This window comes from Polypterus senegalus, chromosome 13, assembly GCF_016835505.1.
Source record: "Polypterus senegalus isolate Bchr_013 chromosome 13, ASM1683550v1, whole genome shotgun sequence".
NCBI lineage: Eukaryota > Metazoa > Chordata > Cladistia > Polypteriformes > Polypteridae > Polypterus > Polypterus senegalus.
In genome coordinates this window covers 93,149,918-93,175,652 of record NC_053166.1, presented here as the reverse complement: position 1 = coordinate 93,175,652, position 25,735 = coordinate 93,149,918, and the positions used below count along the sequence as shown (strand labels likewise).

The 25,735-nt window shown below is 37.6% G+C and overlaps 1 protein-coding gene across 2 annotated transcripts in view; it reads right to left on the bottom strand.

Moving 5' to 3' along the window:
• The window catches only part of LOC120541883 (interferon regulatory factor 3-like), a 48,591-nt gene extending 24,717 nt beyond the window's left edge, over positions 1–23,874 (bottom strand). The window contains exons 1-5 of one of the 2 annotated variants that reach the window (XR_005636107.1): positions 23,550–23,874; positions 23,113–23,297; positions 10,025–10,274; positions 7,139–7,218; positions 5,846–5,900 (exon numbers count right to left, since the gene is read on the bottom strand). Coding sequence is in view for 1 of the 2 variants with exons in the window: in XM_039773832.1 (XP_039629766.1) it covers positions 5,846–5,900; positions 7,139–7,218; positions 10,025–10,274; positions 23,113–23,277 (550 nt within the window). In the remaining variant the exon portion in view is untranslated. The remainder of the gene's footprint in view (positions 1–5,845; positions 5,901–7,138; positions 7,219–10,024; positions 10,275–23,112; positions 23,298–23,549) is intronic. The other variant, XM_039773832.1, reaches the window with a different exon arrangement.
• Positions 23,875–25,735: the final 1,861 nt, after the last annotated feature.

Sequence of the window (25,735 nt, the reverse complement as noted above, 5' to 3'; positions counted from 1 at the left end):
GAAGAAACCTCATAATGTTAAATTTCTTGGGCCTCATTTGAGCTTTTCCATCTTATTGTACTACAGTTATAGAGCTGAACATGCACTGCACAATATGGGAATATGTAAGCAAACAAGTGGAAGTGCAGTTCACTGAGATGGTGCCGTGTTTTGGTCACTCTTCATGTGTTTGTTAATTTTGTCAAATAATGATATTTTATGTCAGCACAATGGAAATAATGCATCACTTTCGCTAAAGAATTCCATTTAATTTTGTTTGTTATTGTATAATGCAGAGTGTTGTAACCAGTTCATATCATTGAATTATCACCAGTTGAAAAAAACTCCAGTTAGCTGTATCCCCAGAGAAAATAAACCTCTGTGGTGCCCATGGTCAGCTATAACAGACCAAGTAAAAAGACAAAGTAAAGACATGTCTCAGTCTTGGAGACCTAGGCCAACAGGCTGCCCATCCTGAACCCCTCCTTATCATTCTACAGTAAAGCCTATCCTAAGCCTTTTAATATGATACCAGACTCTAATTATCCTTAACAGAATCTTTTCTTATACTGTATAAAAACTGTTAAGCATATTAATCACTTATGGAAATATGTGATTTCCTTGATGATCTGCTACTTGACAACTCATGAATTGATATAAAGACTTGTGATAAAAAAATATGAGCTGGAGCATCCAACTCTCTCATGAGGTTCAGAAGACAAGGATTCTAAATGAGTCTTCCTGATTTGTTTCTCGTTAATATTTTTTCTCTTAGAAATTAGATGGATAAGTTATAGCTTGTTATTTTTGTAAACATAGACTATTATCCCTCGTCAGCTTTTTGTTACAAAAAAGGCTAAACACACCTCTATCTGATTCATCAGTGGATTTACTGGGATACTGACTGGAATGTACATAACTTCTCAAGCAAATACACATTCAGCAAAAGAGCTTTTAGCTGCAAAGGTTATAGCCTTGAAGAATAAGTATTTCAATTCCACAATTGTCATTATGGGAACCTTGCAAATTAGAATTACAGACATTTGTTGCTAATCCTTCTAATTTTTCGCTAATCTGACTAAGTGATCAGAACCTATAAACCCAGCAGGTGCACCCACCCTGGCAGACACTTTTTATAACACAGACACAGAACAAACCACAAGGTTATAGTCAATCGGCAAGCAAACAAAGTAGTAAGAAAGTGTACTTTAGCGAGACTGACATACAAAAGAGTTGTAACAAGGGTCTTCACACTAAGAAAAGAACTGTCAGAACTTTCTCAGATTCCAGACACAATATGTTGACTACAGTAAGAACTGCTTTTCATATTTAACACTTACTGAGGTCAGTGAAGTGTTGCTACTTTAACCACTATTAATATTGATGGTATTACTTGCAGCTGGGCTGCTTATTCTGCTTATAGGCAAGTGGATAGGTTGGTGGTGCAGAGAACAATATATTGTTCAATATTTTAGCTTTTGTAAAAGAAAATTATGAGAGGTTTAAAATGTTGCATTTAAAACCAAAGGATTTGTGTTTTTCTCTCTTTGTTCCTGATGCAGCACAACCTCTTTTCAGCTTTCTAAATGTAAACACCCAGGAGCCCATGAGTACTTGTTGTGTTAAGTAATTTTCTTTTCTTTTACTTAGTTATTCTAAATTTACGCTTTCATATTTCTGTAACTTAATGTGACTGCAGTTACTGCGGTTTTAAATGCATTTTAGTGGCATGCATAGAGTGTTCCTCCATTTTAGAAAATCCTTCAGCAAAGGAATGATCAATATTTGGACGAACAGGAAAAAGAGAAAGGCATCTTTAATAGCAAACAGGAGAATGCATGCTGCACATCTGAAACCCCAGCTACTTATGTAACGCCAGTCACTTATTTATACTAATAAAAGGCAAAGCCCTCACTGACTCACTCACTCACTCATCACTAATTCTCCAACTTCCCGTGTAGGTAGAAGGCTGAAATTTGACAGGCTCATTCCTTACAGCTTACTTACAAAAGTTAAGCAGGTTTCATTTCGAAATTCTACGTGTAATGGTCATAACTGGAACCTATTTTTTCGTCCATATACTATAATAGACGTCTGCTCGATGGCCGTGGGAGGCCGAGTTACGGCCGGGGACCACAATATATATATATATATATATATATATATATATATATATATATATATATATATATATATATATATATATATATATATATATATATATATATATATATATATATAATATGCCAGCAACACTCATGACAATGAAAACAATTACATTGTCAATCATGTTACATTATTATTTAAATGTTTCCTTTTCTTTTTCATTACTTCTTTAACACAATACTTCTCCACTGCGAAGCGCGGGTATTTTGCTAGTATAAGCATAAAACATGGGATACATTTTAAAGTGGACATTCTATAAATACAGTACAATCCACATGACCTTCTGGAACTGTGAAAATTAAATGTGCTCATTTTGAGTTGCTGTAATTCTAGTTGAACTGCTTTACTGCTGCCTCATGTAATTTGCAATAATAATAATAATAATGAACAGCACAACATAACTTCAGCACAATCAAGGTGATCTTTTGACTTTGTCTTTCTGTCTGCACTGCATGTCTAAGATATTTGCACTGAATGTTATGCATGTTTGAACTTGTACTGCATTGCATTTATGTGGAATGCAAGTTATTGTGAAATGTAAGTATCCACTGTCTGTAGATCAGACACACCTGAACAAATTCCTTAACTATATATGCACTTGGTGAAATAAAGAGATTTTGATTTAGCTAGGTTAATCCACACTGTCTGGTTCTTATTTCTTCTGGGAGCTGTTTAAGTACAGTCTTATCTTTACTAAGAGTTTTTTTGTATTCTTAATCAGTGAACAGTTAGAACAAATGTGAGTTTCTCTCTATTATTGTATTATTTAATTAGATAGTTCCCTTACATTTATAAATTGTGTATGGATATATATTGATCTCATACTTTTTTCTATTCTCAACACTTAAACTAACTCAGGGTTGTGAGGGACATGAGCCCTTTGCATTGGGTGCAATGGAGGAAACAACTTTACTGTAAATAAAGCATCAGTACCCCTTCTCACACACCAACACTCTCACTGGAGCAAATTTACAGTTACCAGTTAACCTATCTTGCCCATCTTTTGGTATGTAGGAGGGAAACACTCTGTCACAATGAGAAAAGATGCAAACTCCTGTGGCCACTAGGGAGCATCATAGACCCCAAGACCTAAGACAAAATTACACTGACTACAGTTCCGGATTTAAAATGACCTTTTTTTATTAAACACAATTCCTTTTCACAGGTCTCACTATAAGCAACACTCTTCTTTCTTCTTTCATTCTCTGTCCTATTCATTTCCAATCCTTCTCCAATCAAGCCTCATCTGACACCTCTCCTGACTCTGACTCCAGAGTGGACAGAACCACTTTTATTCCAGTCTTGGGAATATTTCCAGTGTCAAGGTGAAAGCACTCTCGGGTCAGGCAGAAGCTCCTGAAAGTAGGAACCGCTCTCCCCAGCAGCTCCCCTCAGGACTGCAACTCACAGGATGCCCTGCAAGCACATGAATAGGTATACTGGCTCAGGAATCCTGCCACCCAGTGTGTCATGTTAGCATGTACTCTTGGGAGGCTGTCCGCCCATTCATCCTCTACACTGGCCTCCCTGCCATGTATGGGTTCATGATTTTATTCCCGGTTGGGTCGTCAAACCACCCCTGCTATCTGTCACACTCCACATCTGAGTGCGGGAACCAAGCCCAGGACATTGGATTCATGAAACAGCACTAACCAGCCTTAGGGTTTTGTATTGTTCAATCTGTGAAATTTATATGCAGAACTTTTATTTTTTATTAAATAAGTGAAGTTTTAAGGTGTTGTGGAAACTTGCACAAGATGGTATACAGTATATCTCTCTGTTATCTTATTTTATTTAGATTTCTCCACATCCTGGACATATACTGTATCTCCACTACCCCAGACTTTTAACCATGGGTCAAAGCTAATGCCAAAATCAAACAGACACTAGCTATTCAGTAAGGCAGGCAATGTTAATATCAAGTGTTGAGAATGTAACTGTCCACACAAGTGTTTGTTAATCAGAGAAGTGAAATGCTTTGTTGTGTTTTGAGGGGTAAGGAAAAGGAAGATACCAGAAACATTTCATTTTTTTTACATTATTTCAAAACTTGCTATTTTGGTGCTTCATTTCACAATTATAGTAATCTGTTGCACATTTGTAAATACTGTAATAGAAGTTTTGAAGTTTTTCTGTATACATTTTTATAGTGCATTTATCTCTGGTAGCAATATACTGTAACCGAGCCTTTGGTAATGTTGTAGCAGGCAGTAATTTAATTGAACAATTCCATTTGTTGTGGGACGGTAGACTCGGCATTTGCTCATTACTAAAAACATCTTGCACATTCTCTATAAGGTAGGAAGATTTTCAGAGACAGTTTAGATAGGTATCAACACTTATAATTTTTCTAACCACTTCAAGATTTAATTTGCTGCAAGTTCCAGCAAAAACCTTATTTTTTATTTTAATAAATAAAACCTGCAAATGATTGATAATGAGGGTGATTAATGAAAGAAAGTGATAATGTACAAGGGACCCATAGCATGAGTTATAAGTATAAATTTTCTACTTGAGAACAATTGCACCTTTGTTTTCTGAAGCAAATTACTTACAATTAAAACCATTTTCCTAGTGAGTTTACTAAAACTGCTTGCAGTGTCAATCTGGAAATTGCACATTCACCCCATGTTCTCATGTCAGCATGGGTTTCTGTGATTACTCAGAGATTTATGTATGTTATGTCAGTTGTTGACTGTTAAGGCTGTGTCATGTTACACGACATTTCCAAAGATTTTCAGTTTTAGACTTCTTTTACATAATCTAAGCAAGCTATATGTAACTGTAACAGCAATACCCATGACTTCACTTACAATACAGTCACTCAAGAACACCATTCTTGACACACTCATTTCTAGACATTTGTCACATGTACTAATAAAAATGCATTATATTTTTGCATTCCAATAGATTGTGTATACACATAACACTATAACCTAATAATGGACATTTTAAACAGAAAAAAGTTAAAGACATAAAAATGGCTGATAGAGGAAATACTAATATCATTGGAGCCCATTAACTGTCACGCAGAGGGAAGGAGCTAATGGCATGACCATGGTGGTCTCAAACTCAGGTCCTCGGAGGGCAGTGTGCTGTCTTTTTACCTGTTAATGAAATGTGTTATTTATTTACACAGTTTATTCTTACTCTTTTTTTTCCCAAATTTTTTAGGTAGATCACCAGAAAGTTTAATTGACATGAATGAGATTTGTAGCCCCTTTATCATTTTTTTAATTTTCTATATTTTCCTTTTTAAATTTCCTTTACCAAGTTATACTTTAAGTTTGCCATCTGTTCAGTTATACAGCATTTGGTATGGGATTCTCAACAGTGGTGGTAATGTTTGTGAAGCACTGTCAGTTGGAATGAAAATGCAATGCATTTTATAACAACATGCACTGCAAAATAGATTCCAATAGATGGCACATTTCAAACATTAGCACTGAATACACCCAACAAAACAATGGCTTATGTTTTATAGATTTTGGTGGGAAAATGAAATGCTTCTATAATGTGATTGGTGAGACCATCATCAAAAGACTAACACAGGACAAAGCTGTTTCCTACTAGTCATAAATGTTTACTTAGCTGACCTTCAGCATCCTTTTATTTGGAACTAGCAAAATAAATAATTATCAAAATCTGCTACCCATTTCTTTACCTGTGTACTTTTCATTATTCAGACAACACATTTTACCTTTATTCTGCTGGTTAGAGATGGACATTTCTTCCAAGTCATGTTCCAGAATATCCTATAGAACAAAACACCACATTTTTTTGCATCAGACCATGAAAGGAAATTAAAGTTTCTCAAAGTGTGAATCTGCCAATATCTGATAATATTGACAAGCTAAACTGAGATCCTCCTTCATGAAAATAGAATAAGAGCATCCAAAGTAGTCATTACAAATCATTTCAAAAAGGGAAACTCTTTGGCCAATAAATTGTATATATATGTACACACGCACACAAACACAGACACACTCACCATTGGCACAAATGTCACTTAGGGTGCAAAGATACATGGTTTAAGCCCACTTCAAATGCATAAAGTAAACTAATGGAGAATTTGACCTTGTACTTTGTTGAAGGCCAAAAAAAAGAACACATTTTCCCCAAGTAAAATGATAAACAAATATACAGTGGAACCTCGGTTTGAGAGCATAATTCGTTCCGGAAACATGCTCGCAATCCAAAACACTCGTATATCAAAGCAAATTTCCCCATAAGAAATAATGGAAACTCAGATGATTCGTTCCACAACCCAAAACTATTCATATAAAAATGATTTAAGACAAAATATAAAGTAAAATACATAATACAAATTAACCTGCACTTTACCTTTAAAAAGAATCATGGCTGGTGTGAGTTTCTAAACTCATGTGGGATTCCACCCAACAGGACGACACGCGGAAGAGTGTCCCAAAGCAATCGCAGTCTCCCAGTGCTGTAGCAGTTCGCCGTATAAGCGCATCCAAAAAGATCAAGCAAGAGCAAGATGGGGACTTGCACTTCACAGCACACACACACACAGTCACAATGCTGTAGTAAACAGAGAGAGCGAGATAAGGAGAGAGAGAGAGCTGGCTGAGCGAGATAAGGAGAGAGAGAGAAGAACCATCAGCTCAGTTGTGATCACATGACGCTCAGCAGACAAAGTGTATCCATACTGCTCGTATTGCAAGACATCGCTCGTTTATCAAATCAAAATGTATTAAAAATTTTTGCTCGTCTTGCAAAACACTCGTAAACCAAGTTACTCGTAAACCGAGGTTCCACTGTACTATATTACTATATTGTTAATTATTCTCTTAGATTTGCTTTGCTTGGCAGCTTTCAAGATTCAGCAAGAAGTCTTTATAATTCACTTCCTCAACAAATGCTACAAACTATTGAATTAAACTTAAATGTTTTGAAACTCATTTAGAACAAATAATTAAAATACTAAATAGCTAAATTGTAGATTCACTAAAAGTTCCCTCAATTTTACCTCATATCCTTTGAAATCATTGGGGAAGAAATCATATCCTAAAGTCAGATTTTCTGATGTGGGAGGAAAGCAGGCAGCCCCTACAATGTAGCAAAGTAAATATGTCAATGAATGTAACATTCAATGTATGCAGAAAAAAGAAAAAGAAATAAACCCTATAAAAGAAACCTAAAAACATCCACATTAAAGGAAAAATATTTTTATTGATCTATATACAAGGTTTGTTTCTGGAATGATGAATAACATCTAAAATTAAAAACAACCTGCCCAAATGAAGTAGACTCAGACAAATCAGCAAACACAGGCTACAAGGCTAGATATTGGCATGTTTCGTTTATGTTTTTGCATGAAGATATATGAACATTGAAGACAGAGAGGTGAGTTAGGAATGGAGAAGACAAAGGTAAGAAAAAAAGACTGAAGATTTAAAGAGTACAAAAGCAGACTTGATTCAAATGGAGAAACATGGTAAAATTTGAGATTATCTTTGAAAACACACAAATGTATACCAAAATGAAGACTTATAATTTGAGGAGAGCAGACTTTATAGGAATGAAAAAGTATCCAGAAAAACAGAATGGGAAAGTAAAAACTCCTCAATATAAATGATGGATGGTATCACTTCAAAGTAAGTGTAGTCCTTAAAATAATACAACAATTAAAAAATCATCCACAATTTATAAGTAAGACATTATGAAAAAGGTAAAACTTAAAAGATCATTGCATAAGAAAATTAACCGCCAAATAATTCTAATGTAGAGGAATATGGGACACTACAGGAAGAAATCAAAAAAGCGTTTGAAACTCAAAAGAGAAACCAAAAAAAAAATTCTAGTAAGGCCCAAACAAACAGCAAGCAATTTTTTGAGTAATACTCCAGTAAAAAGATAATCAAAGAGAACTTAAAAATGGAGAGTTGAAAATAAGAAGGAAATAGCAAATAAACTGAAAAAATATTTTACCCAAGTGTGTTTACAGGAGAAAACCAATGGAATGCCCCACATACAACTGAAAACAAACTCTGAGTTCATAGATTTTAAAATGTCAAATGTGTTTAAAACCATCCATATGCTGAAGACTTAATTAAACCCCTGGATCTGATGGAAGTTTGCCAATTGAATTGAAATAAATTAAAGACATAATTTGTAAACCTTTATTAAGCATGTTTGAGAAGTCACTTGAGAAAAGAGAAGTTCTGGAAGAGTTGTCTTTTCTTAAACCATTACCTCTTCTGATTTTTATTCATGGCATGAAAGTGGTATCAAGTATAAATCTAAGGATTATAAATGTGCAGAGAGCTGGAATATCATACATTTAATGTGTTCTGCATAGCAATCACTGACTGCCACTGCTGTCAGTGCAAGAGGAAGAAGCCCCAGAAGCACGTAGCAATTAACAAATGGCACGGAAGATGGTATGTGGGACCTTTAAAATGTATTGCGTCATTGCGATGGGGATTATGTGATGTTTATACTGTCTATGTAATCTATGTGAAATAGATGAAGAAAAGCACTACATATATATCTCTATATCAGCATTTAAGTTTGATGATTTGCTTCACCATTCATCAAACATCAAAGCACACATATCGATACTGTAAGATCTGTAAAGCAGCTTGCTGTCACTTGTTGACAGTAAACAGAGACTCTGATGTTACATTCCAACTTGAACACACTGCGCCCCCTGATTTTTGGCTGGTGCTGCAACTCGGGCACGCATCACGTTAATGTCCGAGGACATGCCCTGGGGACGTGTCAAATGAATGCTGGGAAAATGTGGCAGCCATGATGCATGCGTGTACACATTCTGAGCGTAAAATATACACACGGCCCTAAGGATGAATCACATACTCGTGGACACAAGTGGAAATTAAGGATAGTACATTTAAGTCTGAAAACAGGAAGGACATCTTTATGCATAAAGTTGTGGGAATCTGAAATGAGCTACTGAGTACATAAGGTTGAAGGAGAAACACTGACAACCTTTAAGAAGTATCTGGATGATACCATTAGCCCAGAGTTTTTCAACCTTTTCGCTGGAGTGGAACCCTGCGCGAATGGTTACCTTGCTCACAGAACACTGTGCAATTATCCACCAGTATGTCCTATATTATTAGTGGTTGAAAAACACTGCATTAGCCAAACAAATGAGCTTAATGGACTGAATGGTCTCCACTCGTTTATAAAATTTCTTATGTTCTAATGTAGAAACATGACTGAAGCATTAGTCGCCTAGTACTGACAGAATGTGAGGCAATAGCCTAAAATTAAATTAGCTTCTGTCTGTTTGAATTCTTATGTAATGATTCAAAGACAACCTAACAAAAAAATTAAAACACACGTGTCTCTCATTTCCCCACAAATGAACCACTGACTAACCTTTTAATTTTAATTATGACCTCTATTACAGCTATCATTGGTATCCACCCAGTCCTTCTTCTCTTTTAATCACCTTTGGATTGGTGTCCTTATTTCCATACTCTGTTCACACATATACAGCTCCTTAACCTCACCTCTTTAGGGAAACATGATGAAGGCTTAATAGATAACTGTTTCTAACTTTTTGTACAATTTTCAACATTTAAGTAACTTGTCCATTTTTTTAATTTCATAAAAGAGTGTGTGATTAAGAAAAACAAACTTATAGCAACAGAGTGCCATGTGAAAACCTTAAATTCAAGATATGTTATGTAACTATTAGTTGCCAATACCAGAGAGAAAAATGTCTCAAAGAAATACATGTCCTTTATTACTCCAAAAGTTTAAAGGATAAATATTTTTATACCCAAGGGCCATTTGTATTACCTTCATTTTACTTTACAGACCAACCTTCTTGACAATCTGCTCATTGTACTCTGAGCATAACAAAAGCCTTCCTTCAACTCACCTGCTCCAGGGAAGTTTTCCTGGGGACTTTCCTGTAATTCGTCTTTGCATGACTCTTGTGAACTCTGTCGTGACTCCTCACTTTGACAGACATGATACACCTTGTGGGGATCCACAGAGTCATTGCTTAGATCCTTCACTACTTTAAAGTGTGTTTTCCTGTTCAGAGCACAGCGGAAGTTTCGTTTCCAAACTGTTGGATCTGCTTTGTCAATATGTTCCTTGTACCGACCACTTGCTATTGCCCATGCCTAGCGAAGATGGAAAAATAAACACATACATTTACAGTATATACAGTATATAACAAAAAGAAACCTATCTATATACACACTGTATATATATTCACTGCACCCAAGCTAGATACCACCTCAGTATTAAATAACAACACGGCAAGCCTATAGGTTGTGCCCTTAGGTGAAACAAATGTGACAGCTGAAAATGAAACTGATTAAAGGTTATGGAAAGATATTAGCAAAAGCATTTGCACTGGTTTTCAGAGATAACATTACTATGATAATTTGACAAAAGCCACTTTATTTAAAGTACATGACTGAATGACAAAAAGAATGATATTTTTATTTATTTTTTAATGTGTACACATACAGTACATCTTTTAAAATCATACTGACACATGTGTTAAAGTGATTAAATGCCTTTTCATAACCGAAACTCAGATAAAGGCATGGCTTTAGCCTGTATTAGGCAGATGATGACTGTGATTAGGCTCTGCCAGAAGTGCTTTTACTTGAGTTGCTAAAAATATAAATTTGCAGTCTTTTTAAATGTGGCACTGGAAAACTGTGCCATATGCTACTGTTTTATGTTTTGCTTTTTTTCTGTAAGGATTTAACAGAAAGGTTCACCAGCTACAATTAAGTAATGTGTGGATCCCACCGTTTAGTCGGGGATTCATTAGCACTGTTAAATGTGGTACGGTAAAGCCACCTTGCTTTTGTTTCTTATAGAATCACACAGTAACAGTACAGACCAATAAAAACCTACAATTAAATGTCAATGACAACACAGTGGACAACTTAAAAAGCTTTAAATCAGATATTAGGATTACTCAATCTCTCCTTTCCTATGCATTTTTTCTAAAAACATCACCACTTTATATCTATTATTTATCAAAACTAATTGTATTGAAATAATATGATGGAAGAGGCAAGGGAAATAAAAGAGGCAGCCTTACTAAAGTTATTCATTCCAGCAATGTGCACTATTGCCTGTGTCTAGCCTGGCCCAGTCACTTCCATTTTTTGCATTCTTCTAATGTTTTTGGAATACTGATTTCAGTCCTTTGTTGACTGCCTGTGCTTCAACCTCCTGCTTGTGTCTCACTTCTTTAATCACAGATATTATTATTATTATATATTATTAACATCATTTGTTTTACCTGCCTGATTGTCCAAATTTGCGTCTCAGTCCCCAACACTGAAAAGCATGCTGCCACCATCATGCTTCATTATTGGAATGATATTTGTACTTGGTTTCCTCAAGATATCACACAATCTCAGTTTCACCAGATCTTGTTTTTTCACAGTCTGAAAGTCCTTTAGGTGCCTTTTTGCAAATTCCAAGCAGGTTTCCCTGTGTCTTTTACAGAGAAGTTGGTTCTGTCTGGCCACTCTGTCATAAAGCCCAGATCGGTGGATTGTTGTAGTGATGGTTTACTTTCTGGAAGTTTCTCCCATCTCCACACAGGTTCTCTGGAGTTCAGCCAGAATAACCATTGGGTTCTTTGTCACATGGCCCTCCTCCCACAAGTGCTCAGTTTGTCTAGAAGGCCAGCTCTAGGAAAACTCATGGTGGGTCCAAACATTTTCCATTTAATCAAGAATGATAAAGGCAACTGTGCCTTGAAGAAATTTCAGTGCTACAGGATTCTTTGTGGCATTTCCCACATCTGTGCTTCAACACAATCCTATCTCAAAGTCCCTAAACTCTTCAGGCAATTCTATTGACCTCAAGGCTTGGTTATTTCTGATACACATTGTCATCTGTATGACCTTCTTTTGACAGGTGTGGGTTTTTCCTAAGTATGTCCAATCAACCTAATTGACCAGAGGTGGATTCCAAACAAGGAAACATCTCAGTGATGACCAGGAGAATTGAATACACCATTTCAAGTGTCATGACCAAGGTTATGACTAGTTGTGTCAAAGTGATATTACAATTTTTTATTTTTAATAAATTTGCAAAAATTCCTAAATTCCTGTTTTCACTTTGTAATTCTGTGGTTTTGAGTGTTGCTTGATATGGGGAAAAAAATAATTAAAATGATTTTAGCATAATCCTGCAACATTACAAGATATGAAAAAATTTAAGGATTTAGAATAGTTTATGAATCCACAGCAAATGTGTTTAATAATTTATTCATTCTCTTTAACTTTTCCAATTATAGTCATCTTTACATCCACCCTTCTATTTTCAAAATTCTTTTATTTATAGATAGTTTTTCGTCCATAGGTGCTTTGATAGAGTTAAACACTGAGACCAAGCCAACATGTTCATTAATTATACCTGTATAGCCCAAGAATGTGCTTTTTATTTATTATTTTATGTATGAAACATAATAATTTAAAATGGAGCAGTATGGTAGCCAAGTAGATTGTGCTACATGCTTACAGCCTCAGGAGACCCAGTTCAAATCTCAGACTAGATATATACGTATGTTTTCTCAGGGTACCATGGTTCCCCTCATCTCTTACCAAGGATATGAAGATTATGTTGATTAGTGAGTCTAAACTGGTCCTGCATAAGTGAAAGGGATTGTCAATTAACGGTTACTCTGTCCAGGGTTGGATAATTAATGACATACAATGCTGCTGAGACAGGATCTCACTCTCCATAAACCAGAAATAAATTAAGTGGGTTTAGGAAATTAGAGTTAAAACAGCACTGGGCAAAAGACAGTTAACAGCCCTGGACAGAGCCACCAACTCATCACAGGGCTTACTCACACATAATCCCACACTCCCACTGGGCTAGTTAGGAATCACATGTTAACCTACCCTGCCTGTCCTTGAAGATGTGGGAGGACAAGTTATAGTACCTGAAGGAAGTGGCAGGTGGTGAGAAAAATTTGAGTGGAGGTGCAGTTTTTGGGTGGACAAACTGAAGCAGCACTTTTTATATAGTACCTTTCACATCTTTCTACCTACAGTATTATAGAGTTCCTTTCACATTTGTCTTTCTATCTAGTCATTCCACATGCTCTCATGGGCCTCATCACTGGGCCAGTGCACATCTTGGCCTGTCCAGTACCAGACCCAAAGGACACATCCAGGCTAAAATGTATTATTCCCATTCCACCAGGCTGCCTAATCTAATGCCAGCTTTCCCCATTTCTACTGTGCTCCAAAACTTCGGTCTGTGACATTCACAGTCCCCTTATTCCTCCCATAACTTGCCCTATAGATGTGGAAAGGAACAAGTGCACCTGCCACCAAAATTTTACACTACACCTGTCTCTAAATTGCCCAATCCTCTGCCAACTGGCCCAGTTCACCATTCTACCAAAACCCACACCATAATTTCCACACCCCCACCGCTGTAATCTTCCAATATTGTGCACTTCCATCTGTCCTATAGTATCCATAGCATAAGTCCTATCCAAATCTTATTCTGCATCTTCTAAAAGAACACCCAGTCCTTGGCCATTTCCACTGTATTCCATAAATCCACATCATACAACCACTAGACCTCTGATTTTTGTCAAGTCTTTTATCCCAGTATATCAGTTACCACACCCACAGAGTCATTTCCACCCTGATTTTATTCTACAGTTGCTGCCAGTCTGCCCAGTTCTATGCAAGTTTGCTAGGCTTACCTCACCTGAGCACAAATTCATATTGTAAGATCCACCCACATCTTAAAACATAATTCACCCCGTACCTGTCAGTCAGGATACCTATATTTCCTTGTACACAAATTTTGCCCTGTTTTCCTTCAGGCCTGAAAATTTGTCAATTACTTTATGATTAAATGTAGTCATTTCACTAGGTCTACCAAAAAATAGCTTCATATTGCTGTCTAGATCTGTGTTTCCCAACCTTTTTTGTAGTGGTACACTTCTTGTAACCAAAATCACCAAAATACTGCCGAAAGTGCCTCCCATGTCTCAGTATAAACAAAAAGTTGAGTAACTACATTGGTGACCTCTGTTAGTGCACTCACATGGCAGGAGGAACATATAGTACTGCTAACTCATGCTGAAGCAGCAGGCTCTAGATTTTAAAGAAGCAAAGCTAAAGGTACAGCTAAAAGCTAAAATAGATCAGCTGACTTTAGAGGCTGCAATTACAGAATCCAACACAAAACTGCGTGCTCTTAAAGGGTACAGTCAAGTTCAAAGTAATCCAAATCCATACAATGCTCCTGAACAACCAATATTTCAGAATTATCAAAATCCTTACAATGTTCCTGAAAAACTAGTTGAGTGGAATGAATTTGGTGTTCCAACAGAGCCATATGGTGCAAGCAGCAGTAGTACTTTGCACACTAATAAAAGTAAATATGGACTTCAACATAAACTTTGTCAAGATCAAGAGCTCACATAATGAACAGCAAAATGAAGCACATGTACCCTACAGAAATATTGCAGTGTTTGAAGGCAACCCAATGGCCTATGCAAGCAATGCTTATTACAGCATTTGAGCATGCTGTGGTAGATGTGGTGGAAAACCCTCGAAATAAACTAGATTTCTTAGTGCAATTTACCAAAGGTTCACCTCATGAAATTCTTAAAAGCCATACATACCTGTCACCTGAAGGAGGTTACAAAAATGCCAAAAAAAACGGCTTGAAAGCTATCGAGGAAACCAGCTACTGATAGCCAATACATAGCCTATTTGAGAAAAGTGCAAACATTTGTATTATACTCTCAAAACTTCCCTACCAGCTGCAAAACAAGCGAAAACAGCCTGTGATATAGAGAAAAATGCAGGCAGAAGCACACAACTTGCTGATGTAGTTCACTTTCTAGAATGATAAGCTAAAAGATTTTTGCATCCCATGCACTGTACAGCCTATCAAAGCCATATACCTAAAAAGGAAAAAAAGACTGACAAGGGGGAGCCTCCTCTGAAAAGTGGCCCGAGAAGAAGTAGTTTTGCTACAAATATTACAATTGCAGCTGAAAAAAACACCTCTGTTAAAAGTGCAACAATGGCTGCTTTTGTATTTGGTAAGTCCTCCCTGTTTTACAATGAAAGTCACACCCTTGTTGAATACAGTAAGATCAAGAAACTAAAATATGAATGTAAGACTGAAATTTATAGGTTTATGTTTTAGGTGCTTTAAAAAAGGACATCTTAGTAAAGACTGTGTTGAAAAAATTAAATGTCAAATATGCTCTCCATTACATCCAGACATCTTGCATATCAGTAAAGAAATTTAAGTTTCATCCACTAATAAAAGAGGATACCAATACTGAAAAGAAGGATATCTCCTACTCATATGTCCCTGTGGAATCAGAGACGTGCACTGCTATTCAGGGCATGTAAAGAGTATGTCCTAGCGGTAGTCCTAGTCAAAGTTAAGTGTAAGATGAGTGAAAGGTACTGTAAACACATATGTCATAACAGACTCCAGCAGTACAGCAACATTCTGTACAGAAGAGCAATCTGAGAGAAATCTTCCTGAAAACGAGCTCAGGTTCATATAATCACAGTGGAAAGGGAAAAGGTCAATAAAGAGAAACTAGTAAAATGTTCTGTCCTATTAGAATTAAAAGTTTGTTTAGTTGAACAAAATATATTAATCGAATTGCCAGAGATTTACACACTGAGCTTTATCCCAGTGAAAAAAGAACAACATCCCAATGCAAGAGGATATTGCAAGATGGTCTTACCTCAAAGATGTAACTCTACCACAGATAAAAGCAGAAGTAGGTTTGTTAAAGGTTACAAATGTCCCTGAAGCCATGGAGCCATGGCGAGTCATACACAGCAGAGGTGAAGGTCCTTATGCTGTAAAGAAGGCTCTTGGATGGATTGTCAATGGTCTGCCAAAGGGGTCAGATAATTAAAGATTGCAAAGATATACAGTCAATCATGTCTCAATAATAAAATTAGAACAAATGATACTCCAGCAATATAATACAGACTTTCCAGAGCGCAGCTGGGAGGAGAGAGAGGAAATGTCATAGGAAGACATTAAGTTCATGGCCATAGTCTCAGAGTCTGCAAAATTAATGAATGGACACTATTGTATGAACCTGCCTTTGAAAGATGAGACACTTAAAATGTCAAAAAATCGTTGCATTGCAGAACAGTGTGCAATTGGCCTCAAGAGAAAAATGTAAATGAGCCTAACATTCCAAGAGTATTACATTAATGGCAGATATCAAATCAATGTTTTACGAAATAAAGGTCCAGATGAAGATAACTGATCTTCTTTGTTTCCTATGGTGGCCGGAAGGGAATATGAATGACGGACTAGAGAAATACAAAATGACAGCACATTTTTTGGTGCTACTTCTTCACCCAGTTGTGGGTTTTATGCTTATGAAGAACAGTTGAGGATACAAGAAGTACAGCTTCTGAAGAAGTAATTAACATTGTGCTTCACAATTTCTATGTTTATGACTGTCTAAAGTCAGTTGTGTTTCAAAGGAGGATTTCACCTGACCAAATGGGTGAGTAACAACAGAACAGTCTTGTTGTTCATACCTGAAGAAGACAGAGCTACTGAACAAGAGGACTTAAGCTTAAGCCATGATTTGTTACCAATAAAGAGAGCCATAGGTGTTCAATGGTGCACACAAAATGACGGTTTCAGGTTCCATATAAATTCATTAGGTAAGCATGCTACAATACGTGGTATTCGATCAGTTGTCAGTTCAGCATATGACCCACTTGGATTTTTAGCACAAGTTAAATTGCCTTCTAAACTTGGCTTAAGGGACCTGTGTAACGATAAGCATGGATGGAATAAAGAAGTGGAGGTTAAATATGTCCAGCAATGGAGAAAATGGATAGGCAATTTGCAGCTAATTGTGGATTACAGTGTAAGCAAATGCATTAAACCAACAGGATTTGGACACATACAATAAAGTCTGCACAAATGCATAATTTTGGAGATGCTTCTGATGATGGATGTGGCACTGCTTCTTAGCTTCTCCTAACTAACAAAGAACATAAGAGACACATCAGAACATAAGGGAGCACTCTCAGCCCCCGCAATGGGGGGTACATCCAGCAGGTGAAGCATAAAGAAGATCGACCATAGGAAGCTTCATTAATAGTAAAACATGGATTCATGGCCCAAGCATCCTACTACAGCCAGAACAGGAATGGCCAAAGAGATCTAATGAAGGGAATTTGCTAATTAAAGATGACCAACAAATAAAAAACTGTGTAGTAAACTCAGTTTCATGCAGTTTGTGTGAGTAACTTTCAGATTTGGGTACGACTACCGATCCTAATGTGATGTGGACAAGACCCTGAAGGTTGCTGAGGGTTGTATTGGTGTTACGAGTGTTTCATCTCGCAGGGCACCCTGGATATCATCAAGAAGAGTCACAGCGCATGGCTCATGGAACTGAGAAGGACGGCTGCAAGGGCTCTGAGGGCAGATAAAGAGGCTTTTGTTAGAGGAATCTGTGAGCAAGTGACACACCATCTGTGGTCTAGCGATCCACGTCCTGCTTACAGAGGAATCAAAGCATTATACACATCTGAATCTGTTCCTTGGAGAGTCTGAGTCAGGGCGGTTGATGGAACGGTCCTTACGGATGACACTGCAGTTGTGACCAGTTGGGCTGGCTACTTTGAACAGTTGTTCAAAGCTGATCCTCCGGCTAGGACGTTGGATATCCCTGAGTCCACAGTTCGTGATGCTGATCCTCCCATTAGCTGTGAACCACCCAGTCTCACCGAGATTGCACAGGTGGTGAACCAGCTAAGGGGGGGAAGGGCTGCTGGGATCTGTGGTGTCCGTGGTGAACTTCTCCAGGCTGGTGGTAAGACTGTCCTCCTGACATTGCAAACAATCTTTGCTTCCAAGTGGGAGACTGGCATCATCCCAACTGACTGGAATACGGCACTTGTCGCCCCTATCTGGAAAGGGAAGGGTGCTCGCCTGAATTGCAGCAAGTACAGAGGAATAACACTGCTCTCTGTGCCAGGTAAGGTCCTGACTAGGGTCGTCCTCAATAGGATCCGTGATCACTTGCTCAGCTACCATCAACTGGAACAGTCTGGTTTTACACCTAAGACATCTACCATCAACCGCATCCTGGCACTGAGGGTTGTCATGGAGCACAAACGAGAGTAATCAGCAGAGTTTCTTTGCAGCCTTTGTCAGTTTTCACAAATCGTTTGATTCAGTTGATTGAGCTACCCTGTGGGTCATCCTGAGGGTTCGTGGGATCCCCTCAAGGTTGCTGGATATCATGGCCGGCCTGTACACTGGTACTGTGAGTGCTGTGCAGAGTGGAGGCAGGACCTTTGCGTTTTTCCCAGTTGATTCTGGGGTTCATCAGGGGTGTGTTCTTGCTCCTACTCTGTTCAATGCTTGTATGGACTGGGTGTTGGGCAAGGTCGTGGGGTCCAGCGGCTGTGGGGCATCTGTTGGTGAAGAAAGATTCGTGGATCTTGACTTTGCTGACGATGCTGTGATCTTCGCGGAGTCAATGAAGGCTCTGATCAGGGTGCTCAAGAGACTGAGTGAGGAGTCTGAGTGTCTGGGCTTGTGAGTGTCCTGGATAAAAACCAAGATCCAGGCCTTTAATGACCTCTTGGGCACAGCCATCAGCAGTGTGTCTGTTTGCGGAGAGAGTGTTGACCTTGTTGAGAGGTTTACTTACCTTGGCAGTGACATTCATGTCTCTGGTGACTTTTCTATGAAGTCTGTAGATGGAGTGGGAGAGCATAGGGTGTCATGAGGTTGCTGGAAAAGGGTGTGTGGCGCTTCCAATATCTATGCAAAAGGACGAATGTCCAAGTCTTTAGTGTCCAGTTGCTTCCTGTCTTGCTATATGGTTGCGAGACATGGACGCTATCCAGTGACCTGAGACGAAGACTGGAGTCTTTTGATACTGTGGCTCTCTGGAAAATCCTTGGGTACCGTTGGTTTGACTTTGTGTCGAATGAGCGGTTGCTCATGGAGGCACATTACCTGCATTGTGAGGGAGCGTCAGTTATGGCACTACAGCCATTTGGCGCGTTTCCCCAAGGTTGATCCGGATCGTAAGATCCTCATTGTTGGGGACCCAAGTGGCTCGACCAGTCCAAGGGGTCGCCCACGTAACACCTGGCTGTGGCAAATAGTGTGTCATTTCCGGAGGGTGAGACTGGACTGTGCATCTGCCTGGGGGGTTGCAAACTGGGATCCCGAGTTGTTTCGTCATGTAGTGGGTGCGGCAACGCACTGTACCAGTCAGTGCATGCTCCCCAACTTGACTTGACTTGAGTAAACTTAACAAATGTGGAAGTAAAAACTGAAACCGTAAAAGAACTTATAGACTACTACTTCATGTGGCTAAGTTTGAAGAAAGCTGTGGAATGGTTTCTTAGAATCAAAAAAGTGCTACTACACTTGAAAGATTAAAGAAAGGCATTCCAGTATATGATCAGTCAATCTGAATACAATCTAGAAAGACAAAATACACTAATCACAGAATATATGAAGGAATATACACCAACAATGAAGTTAAAGCCACTTTCTTTAGAAGACTTGTCGAAAGCTGAAACAGAGTTTCATTGCCTCAGTCAATTACAAGCTTATCCAGAAAAGATTAAAGCTTTTCAGAAAAATTACTATGTAAAGAAAAATAGCCATATCTATAAACCTGACCCAGCCTTCAAAGTGGAATTCTAAAAATCTGCTATGCCAGAAGAAGCTACACACCCCACAATTCATCACAAGAATTCACATGTTGCTCCTCTTATTTATATAATGAATAGCATGGCTTATTTATATACATCCATAACGAAAATTAACATTGTGGACATAACTATATGCTGGTACAGTTGCGTCAAAAATATTGGATCCGTAAAGCTAATTAATCTTTCAGTAAAATCATGTCAAAGTGTACAAAATACAGAAGATACAATGTGAAAACAGGTGAGCAAAAAATGGCACAGTTGCCAGATGATCATCTACTCCATGACCAGCCCCCTTTCACCAATATTGAAGTCGATTATTTTGGATATTTTCAAGTAAAAAGAGGCTGAAACTTAGTCAATAGTTAGAGTACTTTTTACTTGCTTAACAATAAGAGTTGTACAAACAGAGATCACATATAGCTTAGACACTGATGCTTGTATCAATACCATACATCGATACAAGAAGAGAACAAGTTAAAGGCATGCTCTCAGATAATGGAACAATCTTTATTAGAGCAGAAAGAGAACTATTAGAAGCATTTAAAAACATTGACCAAGAAAAAATTTGCAACGCCATGAAGAAATCCAATGGATGTTTAATCTACCATCAGCCTCTCATCAAGGCAATTTGTGGGAAAGACAAATTAGAAACATAAGAAAAGTCCTAGACTCAGAACTTAACCAAAAGACATTAGATGATGAAAGTCTTTAAACAGTGATATGTGAAGCAGAATCCATCATCAACAAAAGACTCCTTACAAAGGTATCAGATGATCTGAATGACTTGGCACTGAAAGTCAATCAACTACTCAACCCAGCACACCTCTAGGACTTTTTTCTAAAAATGACCAGTATACTCAAAGATGCTGGAAACAAGTACAATACATGGCTGATTTGTTTTGGAAAAGATGGTCTAAAAAGTATTTATGAATACTTCAAGAACGTCAAAAATGACTTATACCAAAAAGAAGTTTTTGTTTTTTTTATATTTTATTTGATTAAAATCAAAAAACATTCCATACATACAAGTCAAGTTTAACAAAACTGGTTTGAAACACATCAACCCTAAATGAGAAAGATAGCTAGGTCAGCAGAGTAGCACTTTAATAATATTAAAAATATGTAAATAAATAAATGAATAAAAATAGATAGAATAGAAAAAGTGGGGAGAGAATCCACTTCTTTAATTTACATGCTTATTCTAAAATGTTATTTCTCAGATCCTTCCAGGTTTTGAAAAAGTTTTGTACATATCCTCTACGTGAGAATTAGATTTTTTCCAATTTTAGATAATATATATAACATCAGTTGCTCACTGACTTACAAGAGGTGAGTTAGGATTCTTCCAGTTGAGCAAGATAAGTCTACATGTCAATAGTGAAGTAAAGGCAATTATAATTTGTTTGTCCTTCTCCACTTTAAGCCCATCAGGAAGTACACCAAACACAGCTGCTAGTGGATTAGGAGGGATTGTGATGCCCAGGCTGTCTAACGGGCATTTAAAGGTTTTTGTACAAAATGACGTTTTGAACCAGGGGACATTGTTTTAATGGTAGATTATGCTGAATCCCGCGATTCTTGGGTAATGGTTTGAGTCCTGAAGACAATGCCAGATGCTAAAGGTGCAGTCAGAAGAGTTTGTGTGCAGACTGAAAACAGCACACTTAGACAGACCTGTAAGCAAACTTTGTCTGATCCAAGAAACAGCAATTAAATGGAATGATAAATCTTAAGGTTTGTATGCTTAAATTGTATTTGAGCTTTTACAATTACTTTTAAGGTTTCATTCAAGTGTTCATGAATAAGTCAAAGCTCTTTCCAAAGTAATGTTGTGGTAATTGATTCTACTTTTAGCATAAACAATATGGGGTCAGATATGTAGATAGATAGATAGAATGTAAGAGCCATTTGTTAGTTAGTAAGGTTATGTTAAATTGATAGAAGTATTTTCTTGGATATGTTAAAATGTTTGCCTATATACAGTATTAGTGCATAGGCAATGGTAGGTTCTATTTTAACCCCCATGAGCTAAACTATAAGTTGAATAGTCTCATTATTTCCTGTTCCTCTGACTACAGATTAGTCCCAGTTTATGATATGCCTTGCAGTAGGTACGAAAAACTGTTTCATACCGTACTGGACACACATCCAGAACATACTGAATGTATTAAGTGAAGCCTATGTAAGTCTGCCATAGAGAAATAACACAACGTTCCTCTATTTTGTAGAGAATAAACCCTTTTTCTCTTTTTGCCTTTTATTTGGCATGTGTAATTTTTTTTCTGAATTTTTGTGATCTATTCCTAACTCTTAAAACAAACTTTATTGGACTGAGAATTTTTTTTTGTTACGTGTTTGACTCTCTTGCTGGATCCTACCTTGCTAACTCAGTAGCTACTTGATTTTTCAGAACAAAAACGCAACTACAGGCAGCTTCAGGTCACCTGCTTACCAATAGATCAAAGATTTACATACACTCTCATTTCGATGGCGCACTTCACTCAGGAAATATAGGTATTGATAAAGAAATTAAACAAGTACAAGTCAGAACCATTTTTTAATGGATGTTGACATGTGTTGACACCATGCGCATTGTACAAATAAATATATTTATTTCATGATTTTTTCATTACCTAATTAATTTTAGGAGAGTTTTTAAAATATTTGGACGGGGTAGGCATCCCAGCCCCCCAAATTACAAACCACCACTGCCTGGGGGGAAACCGAAACCAGCATGGGGAGAACATGCAGGCTACACATAGGTAACAACCAAGGTTGTGATTCAAACCCAGAACCACTGCATTACTATGCCTCTCTCATTCTGGTTCTAAAATAAAAATATGCAGACTTGTTCTACCTATAGATTTCACTATACACATTTCCTCAATAAGAAGATACATACCTTGTGATTACTAAAAGAAAAAAAATTAAATTGCCATCTAACTATATCCAGCTTCCAATCATTACAAACGTGACCAAGATAATATACACAACAGTTAAGAATACATTTAATCTAAAAGCTTACTCCAAATCATAATTCTACATTCTAAAACAACTGTTTTAAATAACTGCTTTAGTTTAGCAGGATGATCGATGAGAAGCTAAGTTGTCTGCTAACAGTTGTGCGTGGTATGAACTCTATAATACAGTGCGTTAGCTTACAAGTCATAATAAGCATATTCATTTAATAGAGTAAGCAATGGAGATAGGAAAGAAATATACGGGGCGGAGGGGATTTCCAAACAAAGCAGCGTACCTTAAAAATTAAGCTATCGTCTGGCTGCCGGTCTTGCCGCAGGCCATGCTTCCATGGGATTCGGAACTCGCTGTGCTCCTTATTGGTCCACTCTAGCCCAGGGTACTGACCACTGTCTATCTGCTTTATCAGCCAAGGCAAAAGCAGTGGCTTTTGAGAACTCATTCCACTTCCTCGATTGAAACCTACAGAAAAATTAAGAATACACTTTTAGAATGCCTCTGGTTAACAAAAACATTGATCAGGCACCAGCGAGGTAAGGTGTTGAAAATAAAGAACTCGCTGGAAGTCACGGAACACGTCTGTCAGTGGCTGTGGACACAGACCCGCCCCTTACACCAAGATAGCAGGTAGTCTTATTTTACCGCTAGGCATTACAATGGGATTCGTGTTCCGGTTAAAAATAAAGTAATCCGCTATTAGAAGCCAATACTTACTGTTCACCACGGAAGTATCAGGTCACCCCAATGCTTCTTTAATACCAATGTATCGATCACAAGAGACACGAAGAAGAAGTATAGAAATCAGGCCCCGGCACTAAAGTGTTAGATAAGTCAGATGGGTACATTCAACAGAACATCCGTTATGCACCACGACGTATGAACTTTGAAAACTTTAAACTGTCGATCTCATCGGGCATCGTCTTCCCTCACCGGCTTCATGTCGGGTCACTCGATCCTGGCACATCCAGGAAGTGCAGATGCAGGCTAGGAATGTGACTCACCGATAATGAGCATACAATTACTCTTCGTTTACTTTCATTTTCGCTTCTTGCAAAATGCAAAGCGCCAGGGGCAGAGCACGCCTTGATTTCGCTGCGTGACGCCCACTGTTTTTACCCTTTCAGACGAAATACGAGCAAGGATCCGCCCATAACTTCTCCGGGCTGCTGCAATACGCATCTCAATACGACGGCAGGCACATCCATTTCGACACGTCACAGAGGCGTTTAAATGCCGACCGTCACATCTCGGCATGCCTCCTGCTTGTCCACTTTCGAGAGAAGGGTGTCGCTACCCGGATCTGAAGGCGGGATGAATGTGAATCAAATTCGACAACAGCAAATCATATTGTGCTAATATAGAACTTCAACGAGTGAGATTATTGTTTCTATATGACAATCAAAAACTCACCTATCCAATTATCAACGTTTGAAGTGGTCTATCAAGTGTAACTTTAACCAAAAGTTTCATAGTTCGTGACCCCTACCTCTTTGAGGTTCCGCCTTTGTCAAAAATACGAGCTATTAGTTTCGTCGCTTCTTCTTCTTTTGTCTAATGGAGTTTCATAGCCGCCCGCAACTCTTTTTTGTCTCCTTTCGTTTCATGGAATTTTGTCGCATGGTACAACGGCAGGTGGAAGCAAGTGTGATTCGAAATTAAAACGTTTTGAAATTTGCACAGTTTTTTCGTATTTTGTTAACTTTGTTTTGCATGGTTATGTTTGTACCGTGAACCTTTACGTTTGTATTAATAATCATTTTCCCAGTAGTAACTGTTTCACGAGAACTCCTTGACTGTGCATGGAAAACTAAAAAAACTTTTACAAGCATTTAGGAACCGCTTGATCAGTTATTCGGTCGTGAAGAACTTTTATCAAAAGTAGACTTTTGATAAAGTTCAGATTGACTACATTGGTGCACGATATTACATTTTTTTTCGTTTAGTTCCTTATGTTGGAGTAATGTGTCTAAATTGTAATACCAAGTAATCTGCGGTGTTTTTGTACCGTCAATTTTAATAGAATTGCATGGTAGTTTTGTGCAGATGATGCCTGCCATTTCTAAATTGTTAAAAGACTTTCCTGCAATGAGCAGTGCAACACTAAATTATATGTGAGTCAGACTGACAGTCGAGATGTTCACAGAGCTTTTTCAATTTAATTACAAGTGACATTTATATTTTACCTTTCAGCCAGCTTGCTTCAAGAATATCTTCTGGAAATTGGATGTTAATGAAAAATAAGGTAAACTGCAAACAACCGTCTGTTGAAAATCAAACACTACAAGTGAATTACAAGTTTATTTGTTTTGTTTTTTTTTACTTCTTTTCCTAGGACATCCCTGCTGGTTCAGTAGACTGTGGAATAGACATGTTGATGGTATTTGAATATGAACTGTAAGCTTTATGTAACTTTACATTTGTGTTTAGGATTTCAGTACTTTTATCTCAGTATGCTCTTTATCTGACTATGGAGGAACCCTTTGATTTTACTGTCAGTCTTTTAAAGATGCTGATAATATTGTATATATTTTTTTCTTCATATGTGGCATACCTTACCTTAATTGTGGCATTCATTTACTGTGCCCTCCACTATTAATGCCACCTCTTATAAAAATGTTAATTTTAAAAATATTTATTTCTTGATGAGGGCTTTATTTTCCTTTGAATTGAATTGTTTCAATTAAAAGTCAGATGTTTCTAATTTTTTGAGTGCAAGATGACATTTCTTCAGCAAACAGGGATTTTTTTTTTCTAACCCTTCTTACTAATTTTTATAAGGGGTGCCAATAATAGTGCAGAGCATTCTATATATCCTTTTTATCTTAGGATGACATGCCTGTGACTTGCATATTACTTTAGGTAGTGTCCAGATTGGTGTATTCATAATACTCTGAAATAAT